The 14,657-nt window shown below is 43.8% G+C and overlaps 1 protein-coding gene across 1 annotated transcript in view; it reads left to right on the forward strand.

Annotated features, from left to right (window-relative positions):
• Window positions 1–1,597: 1,597 nt before the first annotated feature.
• The window catches only part of antxr2a (ANTXR cell adhesion molecule 2a), a 79,535-nt gene continuing 66,475 nt past the window's right edge, over window positions 1,598–14,657 (forward strand). The window contains exons 1-7 of the mRNA XM_070834400.1: window positions 1,598–1,850; window positions 7,105–7,176; window positions 10,032–10,103; window positions 11,189–11,270; window positions 11,366–11,470; window positions 12,643–12,711; window positions 14,179–14,259. Of these exons, the coding sequence (XP_070690501.1) occupies window positions 1,666–1,850; window positions 7,105–7,176; window positions 10,032–10,103; window positions 11,189–11,270; window positions 11,366–11,470; window positions 12,643–12,711; window positions 14,179–14,259 (666 nt within the window). The 5' untranslated portion in view covers window positions 1,598–1,665. The remainder of the gene's footprint in view (window positions 1,851–7,104; window positions 7,177–10,031; window positions 10,104–11,188; window positions 11,271–11,365; window positions 11,471–12,642; window positions 12,712–14,178; window positions 14,260–14,657) is intronic.

Raw genomic sequence — 14,657 nt, forward strand, 5'->3', positions numbered from 1 at the left:
GGAGTATCTGGGGAAATGGTTCAACTATGAGGAAAGCAGAGGAATCCAGCGTCTAGTTCAGGTGCAGCCTCCAAGACCGAACCCGTCAGAGGAGCTTATGAATGTGGGAAATGTTCTGTGTTAGTTTTGCAGGCCAGAAGTTAAGAGGAAACATGTGGTTCGATTTTAATTTCATTCAGCGGCGAGATGTCGAAATGTCCAAAAGAGGCACAAACAACATTTCTGGACCAGATTTCTAAAGATATGCTATAATCATTTTGTCTGTACAGATAATGTCGGTCTATGAAACACAAGTGCTGCGTCTGATTCAGCTAAATAAAACTAGATTTTGGACAAGAACAGAGGAAATAACGTATTAATCATCCACAATGCTTTGCTCCTGAACTACACATGGCTCCGTGTGTGTGTGTGTGTGTGTGTGTGTGTGTGTGTGTGTGTGTGCTCTGAGGCCTCCAGTTCTGCATGAGTCCAGCAGCGGGATCCACTCTGCGCATGCGCACTGGACTGGACGAGGCCTTCAGGTTCTGTCGGAAAGGTTCGGTTTTTAAACTTGGCTCAGACCTGAAGTGATCTGACTAAACTACCTGTAGTCTGTCTGACAGTTTGGGGATTATAGGTGATGTGTGTCAGACTGAAATAGGTATTTTAAAGGTGCTGCTGATGTTTCTATAAATAATTCTACTTTTACTCCACTACTTTTATCTTATATTATGTAACTATATATATGTATGGGATTATATATATATATATTTTATATTTTTACTCTTCTTCTCCTGCCACTTTTTTTTTACACTTCTACTCTCACTTTAACTCTTATGGCATTCAGTGTGGACGGCAAAGTAAGATTTTAATTGTACGGGAAACCTGTTTCTGTACTGTACACATGACAATAAACACTTTGAACTCATATCACAACATATATGTGTTCATTCTTACTGATTAAATGACCTTAAATCAGATAAAATACAGTAGTTGTTATCTAAATTAAGTCGTACTTTTAATGTTGCTACTTAATTTTACTTTTTATATTTTGTTTATTGTATTGATTCTGTAAAAATATGACCTGCTTACTTATATCTTTATCACAGTACTAGCTTTATCTATCTATCTATCTATCTATCTATCTATCTATCTATCTATCTATCTATCTATCTTTACTTTACTTGCTCTCACTTACTAAAATAGTGGTTGCATGCTTGCTGAAATAAAATAAAAACAGAAACCATGAATTATCTCCCCATCACTGTGCTGCAAAGTGCACTTCTGAACCAAAACAGAACAAAGGCGCAGCAGCACTCGGGAGTCCGAGCACTGGAGCGGGCCCCTGAAGGCAGCCTTAACTTTTTCTGGACTTTGTGTTTGCAGGACTTCGGTAAACCTGCTGGAGGTGTGAGCAGGGGGCTTTTTACCGAGGATGTGACCGGGGGGGGTGAGTCAGGACGATGAGGAAACGGGATCCCGTGACGTGTGCGCGGTGACTTCCGTGATTTGGCAGGTTTGGTGTTTTGTCGGTGGAGTTGAGGAGGAACTGTGACATGCAGCTGTGCGCGCTGCGGGATGCGCACCTCCTCTCCTGCTGCCTCTGAAGCCCCGACAAACTCACCCACAGCCGCTTTTCCCCGCAAAGAACCCGAAGCGTGGGGGCCAAACTCTCGGAGGAAAACCATGTTGGAGCAGTTGTCCCGTCTCCTCACCGAGAGGGGGGAGCCTCCTCCTCCTCCTCCTCACCCAAGCGGCCGCTGGACCTGGGCGGCAGCAGCTGTGCTCCTCCTGGGCTTGTTTGCTTCGTCCTGCTGGGCAGAAGAAGCTTCCTGTCACGGAGCTTACGACCTCTACTTTGTTTTAGACAAGTAAGTGAGAAAGGAGGGACTGTTTCACTCACCCACATGCACACATTCAACATGTAGACTGGTATGGTTGTTTGGTTGGGGGGGGGGCATCCTTTTGGTTTAACCACAAACAGCCGTTTTATCGCTCTCTGCACACACACACACCAGACTACATTCACAAAAACAGTGATTTTACCTCGTGGGAGTCACGCAGGATTTTGATGCCCCAAATGTCTACCACATCAATGAGTAAACAATAAGGCCCAGGTTAAAATGACTAACGTTACCGTTTAAGTTAAAGTTTTTCTTTTATTGTGTGATGTTGTGTGACCCAAACTGACCCTTTAAAACACCAGAGTCACACAAAGTCCCATGGGCTGCAAAGTAAAATCGCTGCTTTTGTGAATGGAGTCTGGTGTGTTTGCAGAGAGCGATATAACGACTGTTTGATACTTTTTTTTGAGGAATATTTGAACTATGTGGTCCTTTCATTACTATGGAAAGGATCCCTACAGAGAGAGACCTGGAAGATCCTTTTGGTTTAACCACAAACAGCCGTTATATCGCTCTCTGCACACACACCAGACTACATTCACAAAAAGAGCAATTTTAGCTCACAGAACTCAGGAGCTGCTGGTCTGCTGCTGCCTTGATCTGTTAGTTTCTTTGTATTATTGTGTGTTAAGCACATATTGTGTTGGATTCAAACTAACCATTTAAAGCTTAGAAGTCGCGCAATGACATGAATAAACTAAGCAATCGAGGCAGCAGCAGAGCAGCAGCTCCTGAGTTCTGTTCTCTAAAATCCCTGTTTTAGTGAATGTAGTCTGGTGTGTGTGCTGTTTGTGGTTAAACCAAAAGGATCTTCCAGGTCTCTCTCTGTAGGGATCCTTTCCATGATGCTGTCACACACTTAGAATAAGACTCTGAGCCTGTCAGTGGATCAAACAAGCTCTTTTAGTGGACCTACTGTGATCAGGTGCAGTTGTCCCAAAGGATCACGTTGCAGCCCGTTTGAACTGATTTCCAAACTTTCTGCACTTTCTTGTCATGTCGAACTCAAAATCTGAATGTTTAGGATTGTAAATATCAAGGCAACAACTGGGTTCAGCCCATTTAACTTCATTATGCAAAGCAACAGTGTGAAAGATATCTTCATGGTGCACTTCAGATATTTCACATCTGTATGCAGCTCCAGCAACTTTGGCTAAATAAAAACAGACAGTGTGTCACATACGTCAGTTAAAGCCAATTATTCTAAAACAGTTTCTTTCTGGGAAGTTGAAAGAAAAACACATTCAAAAGTGAATTCCCTCAAGGCTGAAAAAAGCTGTGTGCTTGGTGCCTTACTTGGAAAGTTCAAACTTTCTGAAACTGCTCAGGTTGGATCTGGTCCAGCCTCAGTCCCTGATTGGCTGGAGTCGTGTGATGCTCAGCGGTTACAGAAACAAAGATCCTGATACCACACCAATCTAACCGTGACCACGACCGTCCCCTCAGCTGAACCGAGGTTTTGTTTAAACATTATATTTATTGGATTTCCTTGTTTTTCTTCAAGATAAATGATAATAAATCAAACATATGAGCCAACAAACAACTCCGACACACAAACTAGCTCACAGGAGGTGACAGGAAACCGTGTGTGCTGGTGGTGAATCACAGAGTTCAGGTTTGGGAGGCTCGACTGTTTGTGTCTGCAGAATAAAACCGGCGTAGAGGACAGACTGTAGTGATCGACTGAGGCTAACCGAGCCTCCACCGCTAAGAAGCCCTGCAGGCCACATGGTGTCACGAGCTTTGTCCGTGATTTGTCTCCCTTACATGGGGACTTGTTGTCACTTGTCCCTCCCCCAGAACTACTCAGCACATTTAGGAAGAAGATGAACAGTGTCTGGTGAATCACAGTGGAGTGGAATTAGCCGCAGTAGGAATGAATCCTACGTTAAACCAGCTAGAAAGAATTGCATCACCATCTGAAACAGCCTTTGGGCGCAGACCACTTCCTGTTTCTTTGATGCGCTCAAACTGCTGCTTCAGACATCAGGCGTACACATCGTGCACGGCCTGATTCAGGCAGCTCAGCTCGACGCTGCGGTGCTGCGGTGGCGTCGTGCAAACAGGCCCCGGTGTGTTCGAGAGAGTTTTACGGTCATGACAGCAACTGTTTTTAATCCTGTCCTCCCCCGGCTTGGAAACGGGCCATCGCTCGACGTAGCGCCGAGCAGAAACACTGCTGTCCTGACCCACTTTCAGACGACCCCACCCTCCTCTAAATTACAGGATGATGACCGAGATTATTGGCACGAGTTTAACTCATGGACGCGTCTCGGTGTGCTCTGGTTTTCTGTTTGCACCTGTGTGTGCCGGAGTCTGTTTCTCTTCCATGTGCCTCTTCATATGTGTGGATGTAAAAGGCTAACGCAGCACCTTCTGTCAGGGCGTCACACTGCAGCACGCCTCTGTGCTGGATGTTTACAGATAAAATAGCTCCACCGTCACACTTCCTGATGGTGCCGATAGGACGGCGGCTCTCATGTCTGAGCGGTTTGTGCTGCAGGATTTGTTGCAGCGGTGATTCTGGGGTTGTTTCAGTCTGAGGCCTTTTCTGTTCGGCTTCCTGAACACTCAGGTGGCTTCTTCCAGGGAACCGTCCTGTCAAGTGCACTCTTAATGTCACTAAGCCTTATTTACTCAGCAGAGTCAGACTCAGCCGGGGGTCTAAGGGCCTCATTTAAGGGCCCCCCACCGGTGGAAATGAGGGATAGATGAGCTCTGCTTTTTCCACACTCACATTTATCTTGCTGGTCACAACAAAGTCCTTTATCTGGTGTGTTTAATTAACTAAACATCTTTGGAAAATTCAATTGATAAACTGCTTGTAAGAGAGGAGAACTACTGGTGAAACACTCTCAGAATGATATTGTGATTGTTATTAATCAGAATCAGAATCAGAATTACTTTAATAATCCCCAAAGGGAAATAGCTTTTTGTTACACACAGCTCCAAAAGAATAAGAATAAACTTCAAACACAAAGTGAAATATAAATATATAAAAGTATGACTAAAAAAAGATGTATTAAAAATTATTCTTACAAATTATTACACAGGTAAATGACTGCACCAGGTGAGTCCAGAGTCTTAGAATAATAATAACAATAATACCACTACTAATAATACTACTAATAATACTACTAGTAAAAATATATAACAACATGCACAATCATAGTAAGGTGCTGTACTATATAATACCAATAATAATACTACCACTACTACTACTACCAACAATAATATATAACAACATGTACACTCAGAGTGAGAAGATGTATTATATAATACCACTACTACTACCAACAGCATTGTGAAATAGATTTTAGCAGGATGGAGTTGGTGTTTTGGCTCTTCGAGTCGGTTAAACTAATTAAGTGGGACAAAGACGACGTCCCGTAAAAACCAGCACCTCGTCTGGAGCCCCACCCTCCAGCTAACCAACTAGTTAACTAGTCTAAATATAGATTTCAGTTAAAGAGCATCCCTCTGTGGAAGCTGTGCATCAAACAGGGATGAGCGGAAAAGCCCCTCCATCCCGGTGAACCTCTGCTAACTACCTGCAGACGGGAGAGCAGTGGAAGATCCCTTTAGCCTCCGTCTCCCCGCTGTGACCTTGTCTCCGGGCGGCAGGGAGGAGACGGAGCGCTGGCATGAAAGATGAGCCTCCTAATGGTCAAACTCTTCTGTTTTATGTTCCCCGCACATACATCCAACTGTAATTATTGGTTTAATTACCTCTTTGTCGTTACATCAAGGGCACATTTTACTCACTGTGTTCATTTGTGATCACGCTGACTTATCGCGGGGTGAGAAGGGCCAAGGGCTACAGGTTGACGCCCAGCTAAGGCTGCTGTGTCCTTGGCCGCGGCCGCAAATTTATGCATCGTTTTCCACAATTACAGAGTCTTAATTAGTTTTAATGAGACAGAAGACAGCAGTGGGTTTTACTCAAATACAGAGCGATGCCTCCCTCTTTCCTGCTTTCATTCAAGAGGGATGGACGGAGGGAAGAGAAATTATTAAGAGAAGGGACGAAGGAAAGTTGCAAAACAGAAGAAAAGCAGGAATTAAACCAAAAACAAAACTACAGACGGTGGATGGAAGTGTTCCACTGGAGTCGGGCCCACTAGACTCTGCTTGACCTCTGTGGAAAGTCCCGGATCAGGTTTGGGTTTGGTCCGTTAGTAGGAGACACTTTTACATGTCCCATCACTGCTGTTTGTGTTCTCCACATCTCCTGCTCATCGTTTGGTGACTCACGTCTTTATTTTTCAGTTATTAAAATGTGACTCACGATCACATCACATCACATCACACAGCGCTGACGATGAAGCACAAGCAGAACAAATGTTACTGGAACAGAAGAAGAAGAAGAATTCCTCTAAAAGGCTCCTGATTTACTAATAAAGTCTGGTTGCAATAACAAGATGGATTCAATCGTAGATCTGGAGACCTTTGAATCGCTCCGTCCTTCCTCCCGACATCCGGCCGTTGTTCTTTCACACAAACTTGGCAGCTCTTCCCTTTTTAAAACAAACACTGTACATGTCGTATTAGTTGGAAGTATCTTCTTCGTTATGCAGCAACACAACAAGGCAGGTTCCTGAATCCCTCTGCAGTAAAGCTCTGATTATTGTCTGATTATTCAAACTTTCCTACATTTAAACAGAGTATAACCCACTTCTCCCCAGTGGTTCCACCCTGAAGGGTGCAGATGTTCTGGTGTTAGCTCTGAATGTCCCCCGGTGACCTCAGTGTTTCTGCAAACAGCCTCCAGTCTAAACTCTTGTGTCGTATTTCTGAGCTCACTTTGTCTGTTTGTTAGTTTTTACCTGCTGATGCTGAGCTCAGGGTCTAATTCAGGCCTGAAAGACCTCCTGGAGCTTCTGCGTGTCGCTGAACTGTACAGATGAACTTGAATTGACTGGAGAAGCTCCGCTCTGAGTCACCTCCACTAATATTTACCGATGACTTCCTGTTTCTCTGTTTCTCAGTTTTCCACCTTTTTGATTTTGGAGAATAAACTCTAACAGTGTTGAGCATGTGAGCGCCGTGCTGACAGCTACAGAACACAGACTTATCGGCACAGGGATCCAGCATGTGGCCGGTGTTAATGTCCAACTGTGGATGTGCCACAAAGCACAAATACTGTACAGTATTTTACTCCCCAGCACACAATCTGCTGCCGCCGACGAGCTGCAAACTCACTGTTGTTTTCTTGTTGCAGGTCTGGAAGTGTCTCTGCTGACTGGGTCGAGATTTACTCGTTCGTGAAGAACCTCACCGACAGATTTGTGAGGTGAGTACAAAGGCTCCACATTTTCATTACGCTCATGTTTTAGAATAAGAAATAAAAACTTGACCTGATGAATAAATGACGACGGCTGCACGGAGGAGACGTCGAGATTCACACAATAAGGCAATGAAAGCCAATGTAAATGTAGGATGACAGGCAGTGCCATGCTTTTGCTTTTGCAATTTGCTTTATTGAATAAAGGTCTGTCTAATGAGGACGTTAGCCGCCGTTAGCCGCGGCTCACATTTAAAGCACTTCCCACCTGTTTTACAAACTATCAAAATGCAAAATCAGTTGCATCCTCTTTGCACATAATTCATTAAAAAGGACGAAACCCAGAGAAAGCGGCTTGAAGCGTTCAGCTTGCATAACGTTTGAGTCAAACGGCGCCTGCCAGCACAGTACAGACGGCGGCGACCCAGCCAGAATGAAGTGGTTGGTTGAAGAAAATAGCAAAGGCACCAGGTGGGAGTGGGTGGCAGAGAGGAGCAGTCTTCTGGGCTGTGAGAATGGCCATTTGCACCGGGGGGGTCCGGCTCCACACTTATCCCCTGCTTCCACCACAGAACGGCTGACAGGCAGACAATGTACAGTAAAGCAAAAGAACACTGGAAGGCGACGAGGACAATCTGCTAAACAATGCTCGCTCACCAAGAGCTCTTCTGTTCCGCCATGTGGAGCAAACTGGACTACTTCATCAGCCCCCCCCCCCCACAGCCCACCCCCCCCAGCCTCCACCACCAAAGAAAGGGAAGAAAAATCCCACCACCACCCTCTGATATGTCCTTGGCATCGCTGCCTCTTTATCTGCGGCCGCTCTGAGAAGCAGCAGAAGTCTGTGCAGTGCTTCAGAGGTACCACACACAATAATCACAGGCTCCTCTCAAAGCCCAAAGTTTGACGTGAAGTCACCACCCACCGCTTCTGCTCCCTGACTCGAGCGCGGTGAGTCTTTAGTTGCACATATGACGCTGAAAGTTGCAGACAGGATGTGGATGTATGCGGCTGCTACCGCTCCCTGCCAACTGTGGCCGTGTGGCTTTAAAGATTGTGCTATGTTTGCGGGGGAGGATCTCGACTGGGCCGTGTGTCATGTGGGTGAGAAGAATCAGCACCTCTCCTTATGCTCCCGAGGCTTCGGATCTCTGAAGGAAACACTTGTGCGCTTAATTATCTGAAGTTTAACTGGCTCGGTGGGGTGGCGTCCGAGTGCTCTGAGGAGGGAAGTGATGGAGTACTTCAGTTCTGGAGGACGACATCACTGTCCTACCTTCTTGTTAGGCTTCTGAAGATGAGTTTTATGTCACTGTCTCGTTATATCTTTATTAAGTACAGCTGAGGAAAAGTATTTAGTGTCTAACGGCCGTGTCGGTCTGATGCTGGATCTGTTTGATGAGACACATGAAGTACTGAACACTGCTGTTGGTGTTTAACTGCTAAAAGAATAAAGACTCATTTGAGAAGTTGTTGAATTAAACGCAGGTTATTATGATGTGTTTTAGTATTGATAAGGTGTGAAGGGGGGGGCAGACATCAGAGCTGGGGGTCGTTTGGTGGATTCACACTTTGTTAACACGGCAGTAAAAACCTCGCTGGGTGTTTCCTCCATTCATGGATGAATGAAGTCTGGTCGGTTGATTATTAGAAGAAGTGTCCGTCACGCCGTCCCAGAGAGACGTCATCAGACGTCTCAGCTTCTCCGACAAATCAATTATTTAATAGAATTAAAACTTTTGGAGGTTTTACCTAAAAAAGAGCTTCAGTCCATAGTTGAATCCTTCATGTTGACCTCCTGAGTCTTTGGTCTCCTGATGAGTGAGCTGCTCTGCATGGAAACAGTCTTGTTGTGAACGTGTGCTGTATAGATAAAGATAAATTGATTGATTGATTGATTGTCAGATGATCAGTTTCTACTTTATTGTAGTTCTCAGGACATCTTTTTTTCCTTTGGTGGGGGACTTTTCATGTAGGGTGTGTAGAGTTTTATATTTTCCTCACGTGTCCTGATGGAGTTCAGATTTTCAGCTGAATATTTACTCAGAAACCAGCTGTGTTTGCCCCCCCCCCCCCACACACACACACACACACACACACACACACACACACACACACCCACACACACACACACACACACACACACACACACTGATATCTGCTGTTATGTGACGGAGGACTGGTTGTACGTAGACCACCTGCTGCGGTCAGAGACTCGGCTCAGAGTCCGATCGGCTCTTCACACCCTTAAAGTCACAGGTACAGAGTCTCTATTTGTGGAACAGGATGTGTGTGTGTGTGTGTGTGTGTGTGTGTGTGTGTGTGTGTTTATGTGTGACTCATCAGCACAACATGTTTCCTGTCTGCAGATTGATTAATCACTTCCTTCAGTCCCACAGAAGCCGCTTTAAGTCGCACACTAATATTAGTTGACATTAAAGGAGGCCTCTCTCAGCTGAGCCGAGCTCCTGCAAACACAAGTGATGAGTTCATGGAGCGATGAAGGACAAAACAGTATTCCAGTGTTGTGACCCTGCAGTGGGATCTTATTTATATGTGATGTCACTTCTTCCTGAGATCTGTACTACCTAAGAGAAACACACACACACACACACACACACATCCTGCATGTTCTTCATCAGGTTTGAATTAATAAACACATAAAACGTTTTGATCCACATCCATGAACTCCGTCCTGAGCTGTTTTAACTATCCACCTGTTTCTGGACGCTCTGCGCTGCATCCTGGGACACGAGGACGTCCGAGACAGAAAGAACGAAGGATTCTGATTTTAGATCAGTTTTAAGATAGAGATCATTACAAAAAAAAATGTGCTGATGTTTGACTTTTGCTCTCCTCCTCAGCCCCAGGATGAGAGTCTCCTTCATCGTTTTCTCGGCCCAAGCACAGGTGCTGCTGCCTCTGACTGGAGACAGGTACTGAGCTCTGTGCTGAACCTTTAAAACATGAGATCTACCAGATCCCGATCCTGATAGATCCATGTGTCAGCTGTTGTAGTTGAAGGTTTCTGCATCATTATGATGGATTATTATTTGTCAGGTGGTTCACTTGTTAAGAATTTGGACCATGACAACAGGACACATAGACGTCTGGAGATGAAATTACAAAGGCTGTAATGGTGTTTTTTCTTAAAACAGTTCAGACTTGTTCAGAGAGTCTTTGTGTTTCCTCATATGAGGTTATGAGATGAAAACCATAAATCTGTTTCTGTATTACTTTATGTTTTACTCTGTTTCTTTAAACTTATATTTAATGACAACACTAATTAATGCTGCGCTCAGGTGTATCCAGGTAAACTGACACGTCTGAACACACACAGACAAACATATATCATAAAAAAATCAGTATGATAGGATACAGCATTGTTCTGTATGTTCTGTCAGGACGACAAAGAGTTAAAACATTGATTCATTATATTTATAATATTTATTACTGCTGTCGTCCACTGAAATCATAATTCGAGGCCTAATTCTGTAAAAAGAATTGTAAAAGCAATAGGACAGTGTGAGATATTGTTTCTGAGTTAAAGGTCAAAGTGCTCATGAGATAAATGATTGTTAATAATATACATTTGTATTTGCTTCACTTTGATTCTACACAGTAAAATAAATAAATCATGTCATCACATGTTCATCCTGCAGCAGGACAGAACAAAAGCCCTCTAACATGAAACTGAAACACTTTCCAAAGCCCCTCTAAAAATATCTGACTTATTTCTAACTGATTTGGGAACTGGCGTCCTCCTCCAGGCCACCGTACATGAGATGTTTGGTGACATTAGGTCGAGGTCGGAGGTTCGGTTCCCACTGGGGCTCCGAACAAACAGACTGTGAGACATTCTGTTTCTCAGCTTCACAAGAGCGACATGCTGACGATGTCTGTTTGTGGGATCCCGGGGTCGTCGGCACCACTCGTCATGTCCGCCGCAGCAGATCAGTCCTGTAAGAGAGTTCGCTTCGTGGCTCCACACAAACCTTCGGCCTGTTTCCTGTGTTTTCAGATACAAGATAGAAGAAGGTCTGAAGCGGCTGCGGGAGGTGAAACCTGCCGGTGAAACATACATGCACGAGGGAATAAAAGAGGTCAGTTATCCTCCAATAACGCTGCAGTGGCTTCTCCTTCTTCTCTGTGGCTTCTTAATTCTTCTTCTTCTTCTTCTTCTTGTTTGAACCCGAAGGCCTCGGCGCAGATACAGGCGCAGGACACCAAGTCCTCCAGCATCATCCTGGCTTTGACCGACGGGAAGCTCGCAGTTTATGTTCATGAGCTCACAGTGAGGCAGGTGAGAATCAGATCAGCACGCAGTGATTCTCATTTAATGAATAAAAGGAAAAAATAGGTCAAATCTAGACTTTGTGTTTGCAACTTAAAAGGTAACTCTGGTATGTTTAAACTCTCGGTGTCCACATCCTGGTGTCTGAGTGACTGGTAGGTAGTAAAAGTGTTGGAACTGGTCCAGTAGATCACCTCAGCCAGCAGACACCAAACAGGCTGCAATGGCTGCAACGTGATCCTTTGGGACAACTGCACCTGATCACAGTAGGTCCACTAAAAGAGCTTGTTTGATCCACTGACAGGCTCAGAGTGTTATTCTAAGTGTGTGACAGCATCATGGAAAGGATCCCTACAGAGAGAGACCTGGAAGATCCTTTTGGTTTAACCACAAACAGCACACACACCAGACTACATTCACTAAAACAGGGATTTTAGCTCACAGAACACAGGAGCTGCTGGTCTGCTGCTGCCTCCATTAGTTAGTTAGTTTGTCTTATTTATTACACAAATATTGTGTTGGATCTGAACTAAGCCTTTAAAACTCACAAAATAACACAAACAAACTAACTGATCAAGACAGCAGTAAACGAGGAACCCCTTGTTCTGAGAGGTAAAATTACTGTTTTTGTTAATGGAGTCTGGTGGTTTTTGAACAGAGCATTACAACACAGTAGGTCCACTAAAAGAGCTTGTTTGATCCACTGACAGGCTCAGAGTGTTATTCTAAGTGTGTGACAGCATCATGGAAAGGATCCCTACAGAGAGAGACCTGGAAGATCCTTTTGGTTTAACCACAAACAGCACACACACCAGACTACATTCACTAAAACAGGGATTTTAGAGAACAGGACACAGGAGCTGCTGGTTTGTGTTATTGTGTGACTGTAATATTTTTAAAGGGTTAATTTGGATCCAGCATGATATTTGAGTAACACACAATAACACGAACAACCTGATCAGAAGGTAAAAATCACCTTAAACTGCAAATACAAAGTCTACATTTGACAGATTTTTGCTTTTTATTCAGTAAATGAGTGAAATATATGTATTTATATATATTTTTTCATGTCTCTGATTCGGTGCCTGGACAGTTTCATCCTCCATTTATTCAGATTTAAGAGTTTCCTTTTCTTTACGCTCGTGTGCTGCACATCATCTCCTCGTTTATTTGATCCGCAGGCCGATGAGGCGAGGAAATATGGCGCTCGTGTTTACTGTGTGGGCATCAAGGACTTCGACGAGCAGCAGGTACGAGATCTTTAGTCTTAATCTGCAGCAGGAACGTCTGTGAGACGCGCTGCTTTGTTGATGTCATTTAACTGTTTATCTGCTTCATGGTCAGTGATGAGCTCATTGTCCACAGGGCAAAACAGGAAATACACAAAATAGAATTAAAAAAAAAAAAGAATAGATTCTGAATGTGATTTGACCAGTGAGGCAAAAATTCAAGGATTCAAAGAACTTTATTTGTCATACCAACACACATTTACACATGGGGAGGTACGAAATTATGTTCTCAGGTCCCGGTTTAAGCCAAGATAGATATATAGAATAAAATATAGAAACTAGAGGTCCAATATAAAATAGAACCGCTGATGATTATTGCAGCACATCTAAGATAATTACAGACAAGCAGCTTAAACTTGTTCATGTGGTTCGGCCTTTAGAGCATCAACAGTAGTTTAAGATTAAGTTTCATTTGTTCTGCGGTGGTTTTGAACCTCTGAAGGTTTTAGTAAGAAGCGGTGACGTTCAGAGTGTGAACCTAGTTGGTGACCTGACTTCATGACCTGACTATTATTTTTACACATTTTGGGCCCACAAACACACAAAACACATAAAATCCCATTTAAAAAACTATATTAAAATAAATAAAAACCACAAACATGCTCAACGAAGCACTTTAGATGTTGAAAAATGTAAACGCAAGTTGCAAATATGAACATTTAAAGGTAAAAATTGAGATTAAATCAAACTATCTACAAATATTTACAACCAGTAGCTGCTGTGGCTGCAGGCGTGTCTTTTCTTTCTAGCTGTTACTCTCTTCAGAACAGGTTATGGACACCATTAGAAGCACAGACTTACATTCCCAGAATTCATAATAAATAATGCAAATGTAACATATAAAAGGTAAAATTGAGATTAAATCAAATATATACAGTAAAAAGCAGGAGCGGCCAGAGGAGCTTTGTTCTTGGTTGACAAAAGTCAGGTGATTGTCGACCTACAAGTGTTAACCACCGATGTGAACGTGTAGATTAATCAGCACCATCGCAGCTGCTCAGAAATCAGTAGGTTAGTTAGTGTTTGTGCTCGTTCCATTAAAAGGAAAGATGCCTGAGCTGCTCTCCCTCCTCGTGTCAGCGCTGTCTGTAGTTTTATTGTCTCTCCTCCAACATGGTGGCCTGTCCCCTGTAACCATTGGTAACCACCCTGTGATCAGCTCGTATTAAGTCAAAAACAAAGGCGATGTTGCTCCCAGTTTGTGCTGCAATGATTTTTTTTCTTTTAGATTTTTTTTTTTTTTTTTTTTTATGGTTGAGCAAAGTGTTTGCCACAGTCATGCCATCTGCTACGTCTCCTCCTGCCCATGATACGAAGAGAAAGACAGTGCTCAGTCATAAAGAGGAAAACAGAAAAAGAAGAAAGCAGCATTAAATCAGTTTCAGCTCAGTACTTGGTGTTTACTCAACTCCCTCGTGGTACCAACAGCTTGCTGACATCGCGGACACCAAGGACCAAGTGTTTCCTGTCAAAGATGGCTTCCACGCACTCAAAGGCATCGTCAACTCTGTAAGTTTGCCTTCTTTGTGCCTGTGAGTGTGTTTGTGCCAGTTCCTTTTTCCACAAGCAGACACTTGGACACAAAACAGCTGGTTGTTTAAAGGACTAGAATAGCTGAAGGTGGTGGGATGGTGCAGAGTGTTGGTAGATTTGGGAATCAGGTGGGTAGATGGTTAAAACCCCAGTGAAGGTCCTGCTAAGCTGCACGGAAACACATGCATGTGGAAATAAGTGGTCGTCGTGTGGAAGGAAGCGTCTTTTCCACACAGTGATGGGAGCAGCTGGACGGTCAGTCGCCGTCCGCATGACATCGTCTGCTCTGTTTTAATGTGCTCTCAGTGCAGCAGCAGCACTCCAGCTCTGTTAGTGCCTTTGTTTGTGCGTGTAGATGGAGGAGTCAGAATGAA

The sequence above is a fragment of the Pempheris klunzingeri genome, chromosome 7 (assembly GCF_042242105.1).
Source record: "Pempheris klunzingeri isolate RE-2024b chromosome 7, fPemKlu1.hap1, whole genome shotgun sequence".
In the NCBI taxonomy this organism is placed as follows: Eukaryota; Metazoa; Chordata; class Actinopteri; order Acropomatiformes; family Pempheridae; genus Pempheris; species Pempheris klunzingeri.